Source organism: Schistocerca serialis, chromosome 8 (genome assembly GCF_023864345.2).
Source record: "Schistocerca serialis cubense isolate TAMUIC-IGC-003099 chromosome 8, iqSchSeri2.2, whole genome shotgun sequence".
Lineage (NCBI taxonomy): Eukaryota > Metazoa > Arthropoda > Insecta > Orthoptera > Acrididae > Schistocerca > Schistocerca serialis.
Genome location: NC_064645.1, coordinates 597,952,533 through 597,971,362, shown reverse-complemented (window position 1 = coordinate 597,971,362; position 18,830 = coordinate 597,952,533). Strand labels below are relative to the sequence as shown.

Genomic DNA, 18,830 nt, shown 5'->3' with positions numbered 1-18,830 from the left:
CGGTTGTCCTCAGTGACAGGTTACCACAGAATATAATGCCAAAAGATATTAGTGGATGCAAATAAGAGACATCTTGCAATAACCTAGACTTGGTCTATGCTACAGATTAGCCTGTAACCACAAGCTTCATTTTTAAAAAAAAAAAAAAAAAGAATAATGTTGTGATTCTTCAGTTTCTCCCGGCGTATTTGTTGCTTGAACAGTCCACGGGTATATTGCTGGTTCATAGTGTCCAATGGGCACAATATTTCGGCGATCAGACATGTCGCCATCGTCAGGTGTGCTGACGAACTGAGCTCCTGAGGGCGGGCGGCCGATTTAAATCCCCTCCCCCCGCGGGCCGCTCTCTTCGCCGTCCGTGCCCGCGTGCGGCGGTCGCGAAGATGTGGGTATCGGAATCTGTCGTAGTGTCAATGTACTTGCTATGTCCGCTGGCGTGGTTGCCAGTTCGTACTTCTGCTGAGAGTCTTCTTAACTCTCAGCAGAAGTACGAACTGGTGACCAGGGCGTACGTAGGCCTAGCAAGCACATTGACGTTACGACAGATTCTGACACCCACGTCTTCGCGACTGCCGGCGTGAGGGCGCAGAATGCAAAGAGAGCGGTCCGCGGGGGTAAGGGATTTAAATCGGCCGCCCACCCTCAGGAGCTCAGTTCGTCAGTGCACCTGACGATGGTGACATGTCTGATCGCTGAAATATTGTGCCCGTTGGACACTATGTACCGGCAGTATACCCGTGGACTGTTCGAGCAAGAATAATCTTGATTATTTCATCGCCGGTCAAATGCCGAATGGTAGTGTCATGGAATACAGTACACCCTGCACTAAATACTTTCCATGGAAATGCTGCAATATGCGTGTGTGTCCTCTGTTTGCGTGGTCTGTCTACATTCCTTCAGTACCCTTCTTTCTGATACACGAAGTATCTCTTCATTCTGAAGGGGAAAATATTAAGTTCTGTCAGACTGCAAATATATCTACATCTAAATCTACACACATACTCTGGAAGCAACCATATGTTGTGTGGTAGGGTTTACCCTGTACCACAGCTAGTCATTTCCTTTCCTGTTTTACTTGCAGATAGAGCGATGGAAAAATGAACATTTATATGCCTCTGAATGAGCCCTAATTTCTCTTACCTTATCTTCATGGTCCCTGAAATGCATGTTGGCAGCAGTAGGATCGTTCTGCAGTCAGCTTCAAATGCCAATTCTCTAATCTTTCTCAGTAGCGTTCTTTGAAATGAATATCATCTTCCCTCTAGGGATTCCCACTTGAGTTCCTGAAACATGTCCGTAACACTTGCATTCTGATAAAACCTACCAGCAACAAATTTAGCAGCTCGCCTTTGAATTTCTTCGATGTCTTTTTTCAATCTGACCTGGTGTGAATCCCAAACACTCAAGCAGTACTCAAGAATAGGTTGCACTAGTGTCCTATATGCAGTCACACTTACCTAAAATTCTTCCAATAAACCAAGTTCAACAATTCGCCTTTCCTACGACACTCCTCACATGCTTTTTCCATTTCATATCGCTTCACAACATTATGCTTAGATATTTGAATTCCGTAACTGTGTTAAGCAGAGCACTATGAATGGTGTATCCGAACATTATGGGTTTATTTATCCTACTCATCTGCATGAACTTAATTTGTTCTTCATTAAGTGCTTGCTGCCATTCATCACACCAACTAGAAATTTTGTCTAGGTCATCTTGTATCAATCTACAGTCACGAATTTTTGACACCTCCATGTATACCACAGCATCATCAGCAAACAACCACACATTGCTGCCCACCCTGTATGCCAGATCTTTTTTGTATATAGAAAATAGCAACGGTCCTATCACACTTCCCTGGGGCACTCTTGAAGTTACCCCTGTCTCCGATGAAGAGTCACCGTTGAGGAAAACAAACTGAGTTGCATCACTTAAGAAGTTTACGGGGTAGTCACGTAACTGGGAGCATGTATCGGTATGCGCGTACCTTCAATAGCAGTGTGCAGTGGGGTACTGTATTGAATGCTTTTTGGAAAGCTAGAAATATGGAATCAGCCTGTTGCCCTTTGGTCGCTAGGAAATTTATTGTATTTGATCTCAGAATATGCTCTAGAATTCTACAGCAAACCAATATTAAGGATATTGGTCTGTAATTATGTGGGTCTATTCTGTTATCCTTCTTGCATACAGGAGTCACCTGCATTGTTGTTGTTCCTCCCCCCCCCCTCCCTTTCCTCCAGCAGTTGCTTGGCATTTTGCATTGCTCGAGAGATTCGCAATAAATGCAAACAGAGTAAGGGACCAAAGACATAGCATACTCTTCGTAAAATCGAACTGGAATTCCATACGGATCTGGTTACTTATTTATTTTCAACTCTTTCAGTTGTTTCTGTGCACCAGGGATGCTTATTTCTATGTCATCCATAAGGGACTCGTGCGATGGTCGAACAATGGTATGTTTGTACAATTCTCCTGTGTCAACATTTCTTAAATGTGGAATTTAAAACATCGGCCTTCCTTTCACTATGTTTTACTGCCAAATCATACAGGTCAACGAGTGACTGAATGGAAGCCTTATACCCGCTTAGTGATTTTACATAGGACCAAATTTGTTTTGCTTTCTCTGCCAGATATTTAGTCAAGGTATGATAGTGTTAGCTGTTGTATTCCTTGTGCATAGATCTTTCCAGACGCACATGAATCTCTGCTAATCTTTGCCTGTCGTCGTTTGTGTGTTCTGTTTTGAATGGAGAGTGCAACAGCCTTTCCTTCTTAAGCATTTTCAGAATTTCGTTATTGAACCATGTTGGGTTTATTCCATCCGTAACCCACTTACTAGGCACATACTTTGTCTAGAGCACAATTAATAATCTGTTTAAACTTTGCCCATGATACCTCTATGGCCATCATTCTGGAACTAAATGATTGCAGTTCTTTGTCTATTTGAGATACAAACAACTGCTTATCTGCTCTTTCTAGCAAAAACACTCTCTTAGCCCTCTTGATGATTTATAAACTTTCATAACCATAGTCACTATGATACCATGATCACTAACCCCATCTCTATACTAATGCCATCAATTACGTCTAGCCTGTTTGTTGTTGCAAGGTCCAACAAGATACTTACATTGCATGTGAGCTGCAGAACTAGCTGCTCAAGACAGTTTTTGGAAAAGGTGTTCAAAATTACTTCATGAGACTGTCTGTGTGTAGCCCATGCAATGAATCCTTACATGTCCCAGTCTATACTTGGTAGATTAAAAGTCACCAACAACTAGTGATCTGGGTATTTGTGCACAACTGACCACAGACTTTCTTTGAATGACTCTTGAACCATCACAGTGGAGTTGAGTGGTCAGTAAAAACATCCAGCAATTAACTTGGTTTCACCTACACCTGTTGTGCATGACCAGTAACTTCATTATCACACTCAATTTCCACCTTGGTAGATAGAATAATTTTGTTGACTGCAATAAACACTCCCCCTCCTGGGGTGTCTAATCTGTCTTTCCGATAAACATTCCACAACTCGCTAAATATCTCGGAGCTTTTTACTGCGGGTTTTAGTGAGCTCTCAGTCCCAAGAATAATTTGAGTGCAAGAACTTTTCTTGAAGGCAGTAAATTCAGGAACTTATAAAACTTCGATTGATAAAATTTTTACAGTCAAATTGTCTACACTCTGAATACAGTCTGATGTACCTATATGCACATCAACTGGTGCGTGTTTATTAGAGTAACTCAAAGTACCATGTAGCCTAAAAACCCTCATGTGCACTTGACAGCTGCCCTGCTACCCGAGCAGCTGCTTCATTTTTGTTGTGCGCCCCAGACCTATCAAGGGGAGTCCTACAAATCCCCACACGATAACCCAGGTCCAGAAATCTGCAGCCAATACCGTCACAGAGATCATGAAGCCTTTGGTTGAGACCCTCCACTCGCCTCCAAACCAAAGGACCCCAATCGACTCTGGGAATGATGCTGCAAATTGCGAGCTCTGCTTGCACCCTGCTTGTGAGGCCAGCCCTGTATAAGAACTGAGAATGGCCTCAGAACCCATGGGACAGGTGTCGTTGGTGCCAATGTGAGCAACAACTTGAAGATGACTGCACCTTTTACGTTTGATAGCCGCATTCAAGCCCACCTCCACATCTTGGATGAGCCTATTCTGGCAGACATACTGATTGCGCATTGGCTTTCTTTCCAGCCCTGAACACTAGCTGCCGAAGGGGTTCCATAATGAGCCTAACATTGGAGCTCCCTGTAACTAGCAAACCCCTGCCACATGTTCCTCCTCCTACCCTGCTGAAGGAACGGCCACCTGTTCACTCACAAGGTGAATAGGCAAGGCTTTACGGCCAGCCTCCATGTTGGCTGTCCACCTAAAGTGAAGCAAACATGTTACCAGGCACCACTAACCCTGCAGGTCCACCGCATTGTGTACACTACAATGTTCCTTGGTAGTAGAGCCCTTCGGTGAAACAGGCGACACCTGAGGTGTCCCTTGCGACGTTCCAATTCTCTGCCACCAATACACCCTGAGGTGGTAGCCTTAAGGTGACTGATCACAGTCACTGTGAACTGTGGCCAGTTCCTCCTGTCTCTGCACACAGCAGGCACACATCCTAGCAAGACTAACTGAAGAGTAAACAGTAAGAGGTTACTGAAACCTAGATAAACTACTTGTTATCCTCTTGATGTGTAACCAAGGGACACTGATACCTCAATGAACTATGTAGCTGGCTGTTCAGAATAAATGAAAACTGATTTACAGACTGACTGAATTTAGACTTGTAGCTAACCAAAAAATTAAGACTAAATTTCCTAAATACTAAGAAACACAAGCAGTTAAACAAATATATACTGTTAAGAAAACACAGGAAATGGTAAATATGTAACTTGATGCTCTGGAAATGTGTCACAGGTGATAGCTGGCAATTGATAGTTGAACATGGAAGAGGAAAGATGGTGTCTCTTTGCCGTTTTTTTGTGTGCGCTGTATGGTCAGGTAACAGCAGTTGTGTATTGTTTGTAGCTTCGCCATTAAAGGGTTATATTGAGTTGGCTATGCATGATCGTAATACTCTTTACACATTCCGTGAAAGAAAAATATCACATTGAGAAACGAACAATGGAGAGTTCAGGACGGAATAACAATAATGTGGAAAGAATAGATTGTGGTAGCTACATAGAGAAGGCACGGAGTCGCAGAATGGTCATTGTGCCTGTCTGTGACTCAGTGCCTTATGTATGCGATGAATAGCAATCTATCCTTTCCATATTGTTGTTATTCTGTTCCGAGAAACAAAGTGTATAAGAACAAATTACAACAATTATGTTACAGGTGGCAATTGTCACCAGCAGCTGACTTCTAGCTGCCATCTTATACAACAGACAATGCACAGAGCAGAAGGTGTGACTAAACACGTGCTCTGATTGGTTGTTGCTATGATAGCTGTCCTGTAAACAAATAGTGATCACTAACTTTGTTATTCTGGTTTAGATGTAGATGTGTCAAGAAAAGTTGTTTGGCACAATTAATCTAGCAGTTTGAACAGTAGTGAATTGTAGTCCCTAATTCAAAATGCACGAGTTGATTGGATGTATGATAAGTCTAAGGCTAAGTATGATTTTTCCTTAAGATAAGAATATTGAAATTAGAAGTGTGCTCATCTTTGTCTACATCTACATGTGTGCATTTCAAACCAGTGTGAAGTGCATGGCAGAGGGTGCATCCCATTGTACCAGTTATTAGGGTTTCTTGCTGTTCTATTCACATATGGAGTTCAGGAAGAATGATTGTTTGAATGCCCCAGTGCGTGCTTGGATTATTCTAATCTTATCCTCACAATCTCAATGTGAGTGATACATACAGGGTTGTAGTATATTCCTAGAGTCATCATTTAAAACCAGTTCTTGAGACTTCATTAGTAGATGTTCTCAGGTTAGTTTATGCCTATCAGCAAGAGTCTGCCATTTCAGTTTCTTCAGGACCTCATTAACACTCTACCACAGGTCAAACAATCCTGTGTCCATTTGTGCAGTCCTTCAACATATATGTTCAATATCCCATGTTAGTCCTATTTGGTACACGTCTCAAACACTTCAGCAATATTCTAGAATGGGTCGCACAACTGATTTGTAAGCAATATCCTTTATAGACATTGTACATCCCCAGTATTCTACCAGTAAACTGAAGTCTACCACCTGCTTCATCCATGACTGAGCCGTGTGAACACTCCATTACATATCCCTAAAAAGTGTGACATCGAGGTATTTGCATGAGTTGGCCAATTCCAGTAGTGACTCGTTGATTATAGTCATAGGATACTATGTTTTTTTCGTTTCATGAAGTGCAAGTTTTTATATTTCTGAACATCTAGAGCAAGTTGGCACAGTGTGCACCAAGTTGAAATCTTATCAAGAGTTGACTGAATATTTATGCAGCTTCTCCCAGATAGTATTTCATCATAGATAACTGCATCATCTGCAAAAGGCCTAATTTTACTATTAATATGGTCTGCAAGTTCATTAATATATAATATGAACAGCAAGGGTCCCAACACACTTCGCTGGGGCACACTTGAAGTTACTTTTACATCTGACATGGCTCTCTATCCAAAATAAAATTGTGTGTTCTCCTGACCAAAAAGTCCTCAATCCAGTCACAAATCTTACTTGATACTCCACATAATAGTACTAGAGTTGGGTTTCACATGAGCACTGCTTTTGGAATCCATGGTAGTTGGCATTGAGGAGGCCATTCTATTGGAGATACCTTGTTATGTTTGAGCTCAGAAGATTCTACAAGAAAACCGTGTTAAGATTACTGGACAGTAGTCTCATGAATCACTTCTACTATTCTTCTTGTGCAAGGGTGTGACCTGTTCTTTTTTCCAAGAACAGGGCACGGTTTCTTGTTCGGAGGATATATGATGGATTATAATTGATCCTTCTTCTATCTCGGCCACAGATTCAGTAAAGAATCTCTCAGGGATTCCACAGAGCCATGGAGCTTTGTTCAGTTTTAACGATTTCAGCTGTTTCTCAACACAACTAACACCCATACTTATTTCACTCATCTTTCAAGAAGTATGAGGATTAAATTAGGTAATTCTCCTGGGTTTTTCTTGGTAAAGGAACATTTGAAAATGGAGTTGATCGTATCAGCTTTTGCTTTGCTACCCTCAGTTTCAGTTCCAGTCTCATTCACTAGGGACTGGACACTAGCTTTGGTGCCTTTACGTATAACCAGAATTTCTTTGGGTTTTGGAGAAATCATTTGACAATATTCTGCTCGGTAGTTATTGTAGGTGTCACACGTTGCTCTGTTGAGAGCCAAATGTGTTTCATTCAGCACCTAGCTATGTATAGTAGCCCCATGCTTTTCTCCTGTTATGTAGTATTCTCTGTTTATGCCCCCCCTTTTTTTGTGGGTTTTGGCCTGAAAGCTGTACAGACATAAGCGCCTTGTCAGCCGGTGTCATTCAAGTAGTGAAACAGACATCACTAGTGTAACAGTGAAGTTTGCGAATGCAACAGTGGCAAGAACAAATTAGTCAATTCCGCAACAGGTGTTTGTTTATGATTCATGTGTGCTTACAGAGTTCGCTTGTACTGCTCAGACATTGTTTGGACAGAAGTTTCCAGGTGCTCTTAATTCCGAGTCGTGAAGCAGTTCATAGTGAATAAATTTCATAAAGTGGGATGTGTTCAAGACAAGAAGCCTAAACGACCATGTACAGTGCTCAGAGAAGCTCGTCTTGATGACAATGCATACTGCCTGAAAATTCCCCTAAAATGTCTCTTATATGTCTTTCGCAGCAAACACAAATATTGTGTACCTCTGTCCAAAAAGGTGCTAAGCCTTTTCGGCTAAGGCCCTATAAAGTATCAGCAGTACAAGAACCTGATTATCCTGTGCACACAGTTAAGTTTTGTGAACGGGTTTTAAAACGAGTGCATGATGGTGAAATGGGCCCTTACCTCATTCTGTTTTCACACGAGGCTTGTTTCCGTTTGCACAGGTATGTTAATTCCCAAAACTGTCGACATTGGAGTGGAGATAGACCTGTTGTGCTTCATGAGGAACTCATTAATGATCAGAAAATAGGAGTGTGGTGCACAGTTAGCAGTGACAGAATAATAGGTCCAATTCTTTTTAATGACACAGTTACAAGTGAAAGATATGTGCAAAACAATTTTGCAACTGTTTTGTAATGAACTGAGCAAAAGAGAATGAAGCTTCGAATTTTTTCAACAGGATTCAGCAAGGGCTCATACAGCCAATGTTTTTTTGCCCACAATTCACAATGCGTTTGATGAAAGAGTGATTAGTAACAATATCTGGCCCACTAGAAGTCCTGATTTAGCTCTGTACAATTTCTATTTGTGGGGTGCACTGAAGGACAAAGAGTACACAACAAATCCTCACATGATAGAGGAACTCAAGAATAATATACGTGAATCAATAATTTGATATCTCAAGAGAATTACATTGTGTTACTACTAAATTTCTTGAGTAGATATCAGAAATGCGTGGAAAAGAATGGCAGGCAGTTCCATCACCTCCTTGTATGATACGGGTGAATACAAAATTTATTTGCTTATATTTTAGATGTAATCATGTCGTACCGCAGCAGTAGATGGGTGACATGGCGTTTGATCACTTGGCAGTGGACCACTGGCTGTCTGGTATCTACTGCGCTGCACGAGCAGTCATCAGATAAATGGAACACCCTCTATTCCCATCTTGAGTGGGGTTACGAATTATCTGTTCTAGGCAGTTTTCAGAGAAGGCATTAAGTAATGTATCACAGGCTCTCTTATCAGCCCCACTACTAACAAAGCTGTCATTTTGCAGATTCATTCTTGGATGATTTTAAGTGCCCACCAGAGATGAGTCTGGTGGGCAATAGAAGGCTTCAGTTATCATTTTACCCCCACCCCTGATACTGAGTCTTGCCCAATCAATCTCAGATGCAGCTTCAATTTCTACCTCAGTGGATTTGAGTTTCTTGTCTATTGCGACAAAAAAACCACATCCATTTCCCATTTGCCTGTTGTTTCCATATATACTTAAATTTCCCCCCAAAATTTTACTGCTATCAATTTCAGGTTTCAATCAGCTTTTTGTACCTAGTATTATGTGTCATTTGGAACAACTAAAATGTTTGTCAAGACAATGGGACATTATGTATTAGTTTTTAAGTGTATCAAACAATGGAAAATCCAGGATGGAGTGTAACAATATTATAAGAAGGAAAGTTGCTACTCACCATATAGCAGAGATGCTGAGTCACAGATAGGCATAGAATCTTTTTCTTGTGCCTGTCTGCGACTCAGTATCTCTGCTGTATGGTGAGTTTTTAAGTGTAGTTATACTCATTCTGTATTTCCACTAAATCTGTGTACGTCTAAGAAAACATTTGAACTTGCCGTTCGGGTTTTGTTGTGTAAACATCATGCAGATACTCCAAAAATTTGAATGTATCATGTGAATTGTTATCAATACATTAAAATGCTATTGGGAATCTTTCTATAAACCCTCCCTGAATTTGATTATTTGGTTTTACCTTTGGTGAACATACTTTTTGTGATTATTCTTCAAGTTTGAACTTTGGAAATCATTCACTTAAAGAATCACTTGTGTATAATATTCTGTTTTGTACTTGCAAAAAGTACTGTACATACAGCCAAAATTTTAATGAGTTCATTGTGAATGGGTTTTAGAGTACACACAAATCTGTCTTCCCTACGAGTGTCCTTAAAATGGCGTGACATCAGCAGTTGATGGTAGTTTGGAGTGCATGTCAACTGACGCAACACAAGAAAATTTTGTAAAACTAAACTGACCATATACCATATCTTGAACACACTATGAATGAAGTTACAATCAATTACCAAGATGTTTGTTGGACAAACTGAATTTGCTGTGGCATGTGGTTAAGTACATGCTACATGGAGATATAGACAGGAATAGTATTGCTAACAGGTCTGCAGAAAACTTCTACAATATCCCAAAGAGGATCCAAACTTTCTTTTGGAGTTTCTCCCTTCTGACGGAGTTGATTTCTTGACTACGAGCCTACAACTAAACAGCACTGAGCCATTCATCTCTTTCTTTGATGTTAATGGAATTGTTGATTGAGAACTAACCGTTCATGGCCAGTAAGTACATAAAGATTTCTGTTGTGGTGTAATTCGAGTAAGGGATGGCAGGAAGAGATCAGTTCAGTGAAGTGGAACACAAATAGCGTGTGTTTTTGGTTAATACCAAGGTGAAGGTTTTCCTTGTGTACCATGCTCACCAAATGTATTAGTAGCCTTCTCTCTCTTCTGCAAGGTGAAAATCAATTTGAGCCGATTAATATTTGAAACAGTTCAAAAATTTCAAACAGAAGCACAGATGATATTAAACACTAATAAAAGAGATCTGGGATCAATTTCAAAATTGGCAGCAATGCTTGTGCCAACATGTATAATTGTACTTGACTAGGCCTACTTTCAAAATGATACTACACACAATACATATTGTGGTTATTAGTATACTTTGTGGGAATTTTGTTATGAAATAATACCAGGCAGATAAACATCAAATGAAAATGTTTTAAGTTAACATGGGTGTTTTGCAGTCACTATATGCTACAGAATCTTCTGTTTAGTGGCTCACTACAGATTGACTACTTATGCTGTATGCAGTAGCCCGCAAATTAACTTTTATAACTATGATTTTCAGTTTAATATAAAAATGCTGTTAAAATCCAGACATTAGAAAACTGAATGAAATACGTGAAACTCACCATAAATGGATTTCCTCTGCTAACTTTGTTCTTAAGAGCTTGAAAATGTTTTGGGGTATCAAGGTCTCATATCTGGTAAGCTACCTGCATAGTACTTCTGGAGAGACTCCCAGTTGAATTTTGACTGAGACAGGTGTATAAAAATGAAATTTCTGAAGTGTTTTGCGTTTTGTGATGCCTTGTGTGAAGCAAGTCGTATTTTTCTGAGAGTACTTTGTGGCGACCCCCACAACATCCATGCGTATGATATAGTAAAATAATTGATGACAAAAAACGTATTTAATTTACTCATGCCTATACGCAATAATAGCACTGTCTGATATTACAGATTGTTGATCGGGGACTTCTATCTTATCTTTGCGATAGCTTGGATGTTGTAACTTACAGTGCGCAATCAGTTGTACAGGGATCACACTGTGTGATTGAGTGCTTGTCTCTGGTTTCAGGCTTGCTGTAATTAAACCAAACATATTGAAAAGCCTTGTTCTTTTGCTAGTCTGAGTGTATGACATTAGCACATTGAGTTCATACTTGTACTGGTCTGTCAGTTGAGGCACCATCACAAAATGTATTCAAATTCGGGTATTGGAGTACTGTTGTTTGAAATACAAAGTAAGTGATGTGAAGGGAGTTAAAAATCAAAGGTGTATGAAGCTTTGAAGTACACAATCTCCTCCTCCTCCTCCTGCCCCTCCCCCCACCCATCCACACATGCACAAGCAATAGAACAATTTCCTGTCTTGAGTTGAAGTGATGGTTAAATGTCAGTTGTTAAATTTATGCACCTGAAACTGCTATGATTAAGTTTAAGTTACACTGTAAATTTTGTAAATTAAAAGTGGACCCGAACACTCGAAAACTGAATTGCAGGGAATAATTACCAAGTAGTGGATGAAGGTAAGTCAGTGATACTGAGAGAAATAACAGTACCTGGAGGTTTGAGTGATGACACAGCACTTTTGCTGTGCCTACCAATTATCAAAAGTGAAAAGCAACAGAGCAGGGCCTTAGCTTTATATGGAAAACTTATAGAGCCAATCTCTTTTTGTATTTATCATTTGATTTGGCTGCATTCCATGTGTTACTTCAAATTTTGGTATAATTGTTCTCATATCAATTTAATTTTGGGTATAAAATGAGGCCATTCATGTTTCCTGTAGTATCCTACGGATTTAATCTGAATATTAGAGCTGCTGTTTTTTGATGGTCCACTGGCAGTTTAGTCCACATTATGAGGCCAAAACAGTTATTCTTATCTCTGTAATTGTGTCATATTTGCAGTTTTCCCTAATTGCTGTGAAAGAGTCTGTTATAATGTCTAATTACTCTACAGGTAATGAAAGTTCTCCCATGACCAAACTAAATATTACACTCTCTATTTTCTGATTATGTTTTCCATTCTAATTCTGTGTACATATAGTGGTGGTGGTGGTGATTTTGGTTGAGGAATGATCATGCTGATTATGATGTTGACTGTTTGCATTGATACAGTTACCAGAAGTTAGGAAACTACTGCGAAAGCAAAGAGAGCTTCACTCCAAGTTTAAATGCAGCCAAAACCTCTCAGACAAACAGAAGCTAAACGATGTCAAAGTTAGCGTAAGGAGGGCTATGCGTGAAGCGTTCAGTGAATTCGAAAGTAAAATTCTATGTACCGACTTGACAGAAAATCCTAGGAAGTTCTGGTCTTACGTTAAATCAGTAAGTGGCTCGAAACAGCATATCCAGACACTCTGGGATGATGATGGCATTGAAACAGAGGATGACACGCGTAAAGCTGAAATACTAAACACCTTTTTCCAAAGCTGTTTCACAGAGGAAGACCGCATTGCAGTACCTTCTCTAAATCCTCGCACAAACGAAAAAATGGCTGACATCGAAATAAGTGTCCAAGGAATAGAAAAGCAACTGGAATCACTCAACAGAGGAAAGTCCACTGGACTTGACGGGGTACCAATTCGATTCTACACAGAGTACGCGAAAGAACTTGCCCCCCTTCTAACAGCCGTGTACTGCAAGTCTCTAGAGGAACGGAAGGTTCCAAATGATTGGAAAAGAGCACAGGTAGTCCCAGTCTTCAAGAAGGGTCGTCGAGCAGATGCGCAAAACTATAGACCTATATCTCTGACGTCGATCTGTTGTAGAATTTTAGAACATGTTTTTTGCTCGAGTATCATGTCGTTTTTGGAAACCCAGAATCTACTCTATAGGAATCAACGTGGATTCCGGAAACAGCGATCGTGTGAGACCCAACTCGCTTTATTTGTTCATGTGACCCAGAAAATATTAGATACAGGCTCCCAGGTAGATGCCATTTTCCTTGACTTCCGGAAGGCGTTCGATACAGTTCCGCACTGTCGTCTGATAAACAAAGTAAGAGCCTACGGAATATCAGACCAGCTGTGTGGCTGGATTGAAGAGTTTTTAGCAAACAGAACACAGCATGTTGTTATCAATGGAGAGATGTCTACAGACGTTAAAGTAACTTCTGGCGTGCCACAGGGGAGTGTTATGGGACCATTGCTTTTCACAATATATATAAATGACCTAGTAGATAGTGTCGGAAGTTCCATGCGGCTTTTCGCGGATGATGCTGTAGTATACAGAGAAGTTGCAGCATTAGAAAATTGTAGCGAAATGCAGGAAGATCTGCAGCGGATAGGCACTTGGTGCAGGGAGTGGCAACTGACCCTTAACATAGACAAATGTAATGTATTGCGAATACATAGAAAGAAGGATCCTTTATTGTATGATTATATGATAGTGGAACAAACACTGGTAGCAGTTACTTCTGTAAAATATCTGGGAGTATGCGTGCGGAATGATTTGAAGTGGAATGATATATAAAATTAATTATTGGTAAGGCGGGTACCAGGTTGAGATTCATTGGGAGAGTCCTTAGAAAATGTAGTCCATCAACAAAGGAGGTGGCTTACAAAACACTTGTTCAACCTATACTTGAGTATTGCTCATCAGTGTGGGATCCATACCAGATCGCGTTGACGGAGGAGATAGAGAAGATCCAAAGAAGAGTGGCGCGTTTCGTCACAGGGTTATTTGGTAACCGTGATAGCGTTACGGAGATGTTTAACAAACTCAAGTGGTAGACTCTGCAAGAGAGGCGCTCTGCATCGCGGTGTAGCTTGCTCGCCAGGTTTCGAGAGGGTGCGTTTCTGGATGAGGTATCGAATATATTGCTTCCCCCTACTTATACCTCCTGAGGAGATCACGAATGTAAAATTAGAGAGATTAGAGAGCGCACGGAGGCTTTCAGACAGTCGTTCTTCCCGCGAACCATACGCGACTGGAACAGGAAAGGGAGGTAATGACAGTGGCATGTAAAGTGCCCTCCGCCACACACCGTTGGGTGGCTTGCGGAGTATAAATGTAGATGTAGATGTAGAAGATAATAAATTTTGACATGTTGTGACTGTATTGCGTGGAATGTTCATTTGGTCTTCAAGACACAGGGATTGGGAATTAATGTAGTGCTAACATTCTGTGACAGAAGTATGTGAGAAATATAGCTGTATTTACTTCTAATGAGTTTGGTAGACAGCAGTATCTTCAGTTAGGTCGATGCACGGTAACCCTTTTTTTATTTTTTTTTTTTTGAAATTTATTATAAAATGAAAATAACTGCCACTGTTGTATAGCCTATACTGCAGCATGGAAAATACGTACTCCAAAATACTAAAGGTCTTGACATTAGGAACTGGCTTTTAACTGATAACCCACGCTACACAGCAGACTATACTACAGAGCAGTGTGATATCCAAATCTGGTTATATGCATAATCAACTTCACTCTGTGTGCAAATAATATTTATAATAATATCCAGATGAATGAATGGCAGATTAATTACCATTAAGTAATAGGTGTGTTTACAGAAGGAGCCTGCAGTGGCTGCTTTTGCCTATTAATGTTCTGCTTGACTCATTCTACATCTCTGAAGGCTCACCTGTGTCATGAGGTTTACAGAATACAGTACAATAATCATTGAATAAATCAATAGTTATAAGTGCAGATTTGGATATATTGTGATACTGTTCCCTGTTGGTATCTGGGTTGGGCTGATGAACTGATCTGTAGCATAGCTCAAGGTCTAGTTTAGGGTGGAAAGCAACAATTTGGGTGCGAATCAGTGAAACCAACTAATGTGAATACGAAATAAAGGTTTTGGTGACAGATTGTGGTGAATTGTAGAATGAGGGGTACTTATGCAGTCTGTTTAATGTGCATTTCACTGCGTGCTACATAACTCTCAAGTAAAATTAAATTTATATTTCATTTCTTTGCCTTTATTGTCCTAGGCAGTGTTCTGTATCTTCAGAACATACAGTTATTCGAGTAGAAATGAAAATGTATGTGATTTGTACTTAACTATTATTCACTTAATTAGCCCTTCGAACAGCTTTTGTTGGTCTCTAGTAAAGCATTATACATTGCAACTTATTGGTGTGTAACCATCAGTACTGATACGCCTGTTCTTTTTAATCAGCTAATTGACACTTGACTCTTCTAGGGAATGTTAGGACTCCCATGACTGAACCAGTAATATATTTTATGTATGTATGTGCTGATCAGTAATTTATTTTATGCTAGGTGACTCAGTTTTCATTTTATCCATGATATTATCAGACTTGCGTTGTTATAAGTGATAGGTGCCTTGAGCAGATACTGGCCAGATGGCTGTAATATTTACTGTTATGTTGCCTTGAAAATAAGTAGAGATCACTGCAATATCTTGGTGACATCTTTTACCAACATCACATTAACTTGGTGGTTGTTGTTGTCGTTGTTGTTGTTGTTGTTGTTCCGGTCTTCAGTCCTGAGACTGGTTTGATGCAGCTCTCCATGCTACTCTATCCTGTGCAAGCTTCTTCATTTCCCAGTACCTACTGCAACCTACATCCTTCTGAATCTGTTTAGTGTATTCATCTCTTGGTCTCCCTCTACGACTTTTACCCTCCACGCTGCCCTCCAATACTAAATTGGTGACCCCTTGATGCCTCAGAATATGCCCTACCAACTGATCCTTTCTTCTAGTCAAGTTGTGCCACAAATTTTTCTTCTCTCCAATTCTATTCACTACCTCCTCATTAGTTATGTGATCTACCCATCTAATCTTCAGCATTCTTCTGTAGTACCACATTTCGGAAGCTTATATTCTCTTCTTGTCTAAACTATATATCGTCCATGTTTCACTTCCATACATGGCTACACTCTATACAAATACTTTCAGAAACGACTTCCTGACACTTAAATCTATACTCGATGTTAACAAATTTCTCTTCTTCAGAAACGCTTTCCTTGCCATTGCCAGTCTACATTTTATATCCTCTCTACTTCGACCATCATCAGTTATTTTGCTCCCCAAATAGCAAAACTCATTTGCTACTTTAAGCGTCTCATTTCCTAATCTAATTCCCACAGCATCACCCGATTTAATTCGACTACATTCCATTATCCTCGTTTTGCTTTTGTTGATGTTTATCTTATATCCTCCTTTCAAGACACTGTTCATTCTGTTCAGCTCCCCTTCCAGGTCCTTTGCTGTTTCTGACAGAATTAGAATGTCATCTGCGAACCTCAAAGTTTTTATATCTTCTCCATGGATTTTAATTCCTATTCCGAATTTTTCTTTTATTTCCTGTATTGCTTGCTCAATATACAGATTGAATAACATCGGGGAGAGGCTACAACCCTGTCTCACTCCCTTCCCAACCACTGCTTCCATTTCATGCCCATCGACTCTTATAACTGCCATCTGGTTTCTGTACAAATTGTAAGTAGCCTTTCGCTCCCTGTATTTTACCACTGCCATCATCATAATTCGAAAGAGAGTATTCCAGTCATCATTGTCAAAAGCTTTCTCTAAGTCTACAAATGCTAGAAATGTAGGTTTGCCTTTCTTTAATCTATATTCTAAGATAAGTTGTAGGGTCAGTATTGCCTCACATGTTCCAGCATTTCTACGAAATCCAAACTGATCTTCCCCGAGGTTGCCTTCTACCATTTATCCATTTGTCTGTAAAGAATTCGTGTTAGTATTTTGCAGCCGTGGCTTATTAAACTTATAGTTCGGTAATTTTCACAACTGTCAACATCTGCTTTCTTTAGGATTGGAATTTTATATTATTCTTGAAGTCTGAGGGTATTTCTCCCATCTCATACATCTTGCTCACTAGATGGTAGAGTTTTGTTAGGCCTGGCTCTCCCAAGGCTGTCAGTAGTTCTAATGGAATGTTGTCTACTCCCGGGGCATTGTTTCGACTTAGGTCTTTCAGTGCTCTGAATCATATCTCCTATTTCATCTTCATCTACATTCTCTTCTATTTTTATAATATTGTCCTCAAGATCATCGCCCTTGTATAGACCCTCTATATACTCTTTCCACCTTTTTGCTTTCCCTTCTTTGCTTACAACTGGGTTTCCATGTGAGCTCTTGATATTCATGCAAGTGGTTCCCTTTCCTCCAAAGGTCTCTTTAATTTTCCTGTAGGCAGTATCTATCTTACACCTAGTGACATGTGCCTCTACATCGTTACACATATCCTCTAGCCATCCCTGCTTAGCCATTTTGCACTTCCTGTCGATCTTATTTTTGAGATGTTTGTATTCCTTTTTGCCTGCTTCATTTACTGCATTTTTATATTTTCTTCTTTCATCAATTAAATTCAATATTTCTTCTGTTACCCAAGGATTTCTACTAACCCTCGTCTTTTTACCTAATTGATAATGCATTCACTATGCTGTTTTGTAGTAGCTTACCCGCATTACTATTTTCCTATTCATTATTAAACCTACTCCTGCATTACCCCTATTTGATTTTGTATGTACAACCACATATTCACCTGACCAGAAGTCTTGCTCTTCCTGCCGCCGAACTTTACTAATTCTCACTGTATCTAACTTTAATCTATCCATTTCCCTTTTTAAATTTTCTAACCTACCTGCCCGATTAAGGGACCTGACATTCCACGCTCCGATCCATAGAATGCCAGTTTTCTTTCTCCTGATAACATTGTCGTCCTGAGTAGTCTCCGCCCAGAGATCCGAATGGGGGACTATTTTACCTCTGAATATTTTACTCAAGAGGACGCCATCATCATTTAACCATACCGTAAAGCTGCATGCCCACAGGCATAATTATGGCTCTACTTTCCCCTAGCTTTCAGCCGTTTGCAGTACCACCACAGCAAGGCTGTTTTGGTTAGTGTTACGAGGCCAGATCAGTCAATCATCCAGACTGTTTCCCCTGCAACTACTGAAAAGGCTGCTGCCTCTCTTCAGGAACCACACGTTTGTCTGGCCTCTCAACAGATACCCCTTTATTGCTGAGTCACGCACTCCCCACCAATGGCAAGGTCCATGGCTCATGAGGGGGGGGATTAACTTGGTAACATGGATAACCATTAACCTGGTTATTTACGAGAAATTTATGTTCATATCCGCGGACCATTTAAACTGAGAAAACACACACGCGCGCGCGCGCACACACACACACACACACACAAATGCAACTCACACTCACAGGACCACTGTCTCTGGTAGCTGAAGCCAGACATGGCCTTGACTGTGAGAGACACTTGTAAGTGTGAGTTGTGTTTGTGTGAATGTGTGCGTGTGCATGTGCATGCATTTGTCTAATGCAGAAGAAGGTCTTATGGCCAAAAGCTTAAGTTGCTAGAGTCTTTTTTGTTGTGCCTGTCTGCGATCAGCATCTCCACTATTTAGTGTGTAGCAATCTATTCATGTCATAATGCTGTAACTACCATGTTTCTCATTTATTTCTGAGCTTATAATCATACTTAATACCTTTTCTCTGTTTATCAGGGAAGCGAGTCGACCTGTGTCCAGAGAAGGAACTTCAAGCCGTCCAGGACTATCACCACGCCTTCAGTGTCCACCTGCTATGTCTGTAGATGACTCACGAGGGTCAGAAGCAGCTCTTGATCTTCGTCATGCTACTAGAGAATCTCCATCTGCTCCACCTTCAGTCAGTGTACCAGCAGCACCAGGTAGA

General features: G+C 40.4%; 1 protein-coding gene across 1 annotated transcript in view; it reads left to right on the top strand.

Annotated features, from left to right (window-relative positions):
- Positions 1-18,830, top strand: part of LOC126416723 (protein piccolo) — a 645,122-nt gene that overhangs the window by 9,338 nt on the left and 616,954 nt on the right. Inside the window, exon 3 of the mRNA XM_050084537.1 lies at positions 18,641-18,825. Coding sequence (XP_049940494.1) covers positions 18,641-18,825 — 185 coding nt within the window. The remainder of the gene's footprint in view (positions 1-18,640; positions 18,826-18,830) is intronic.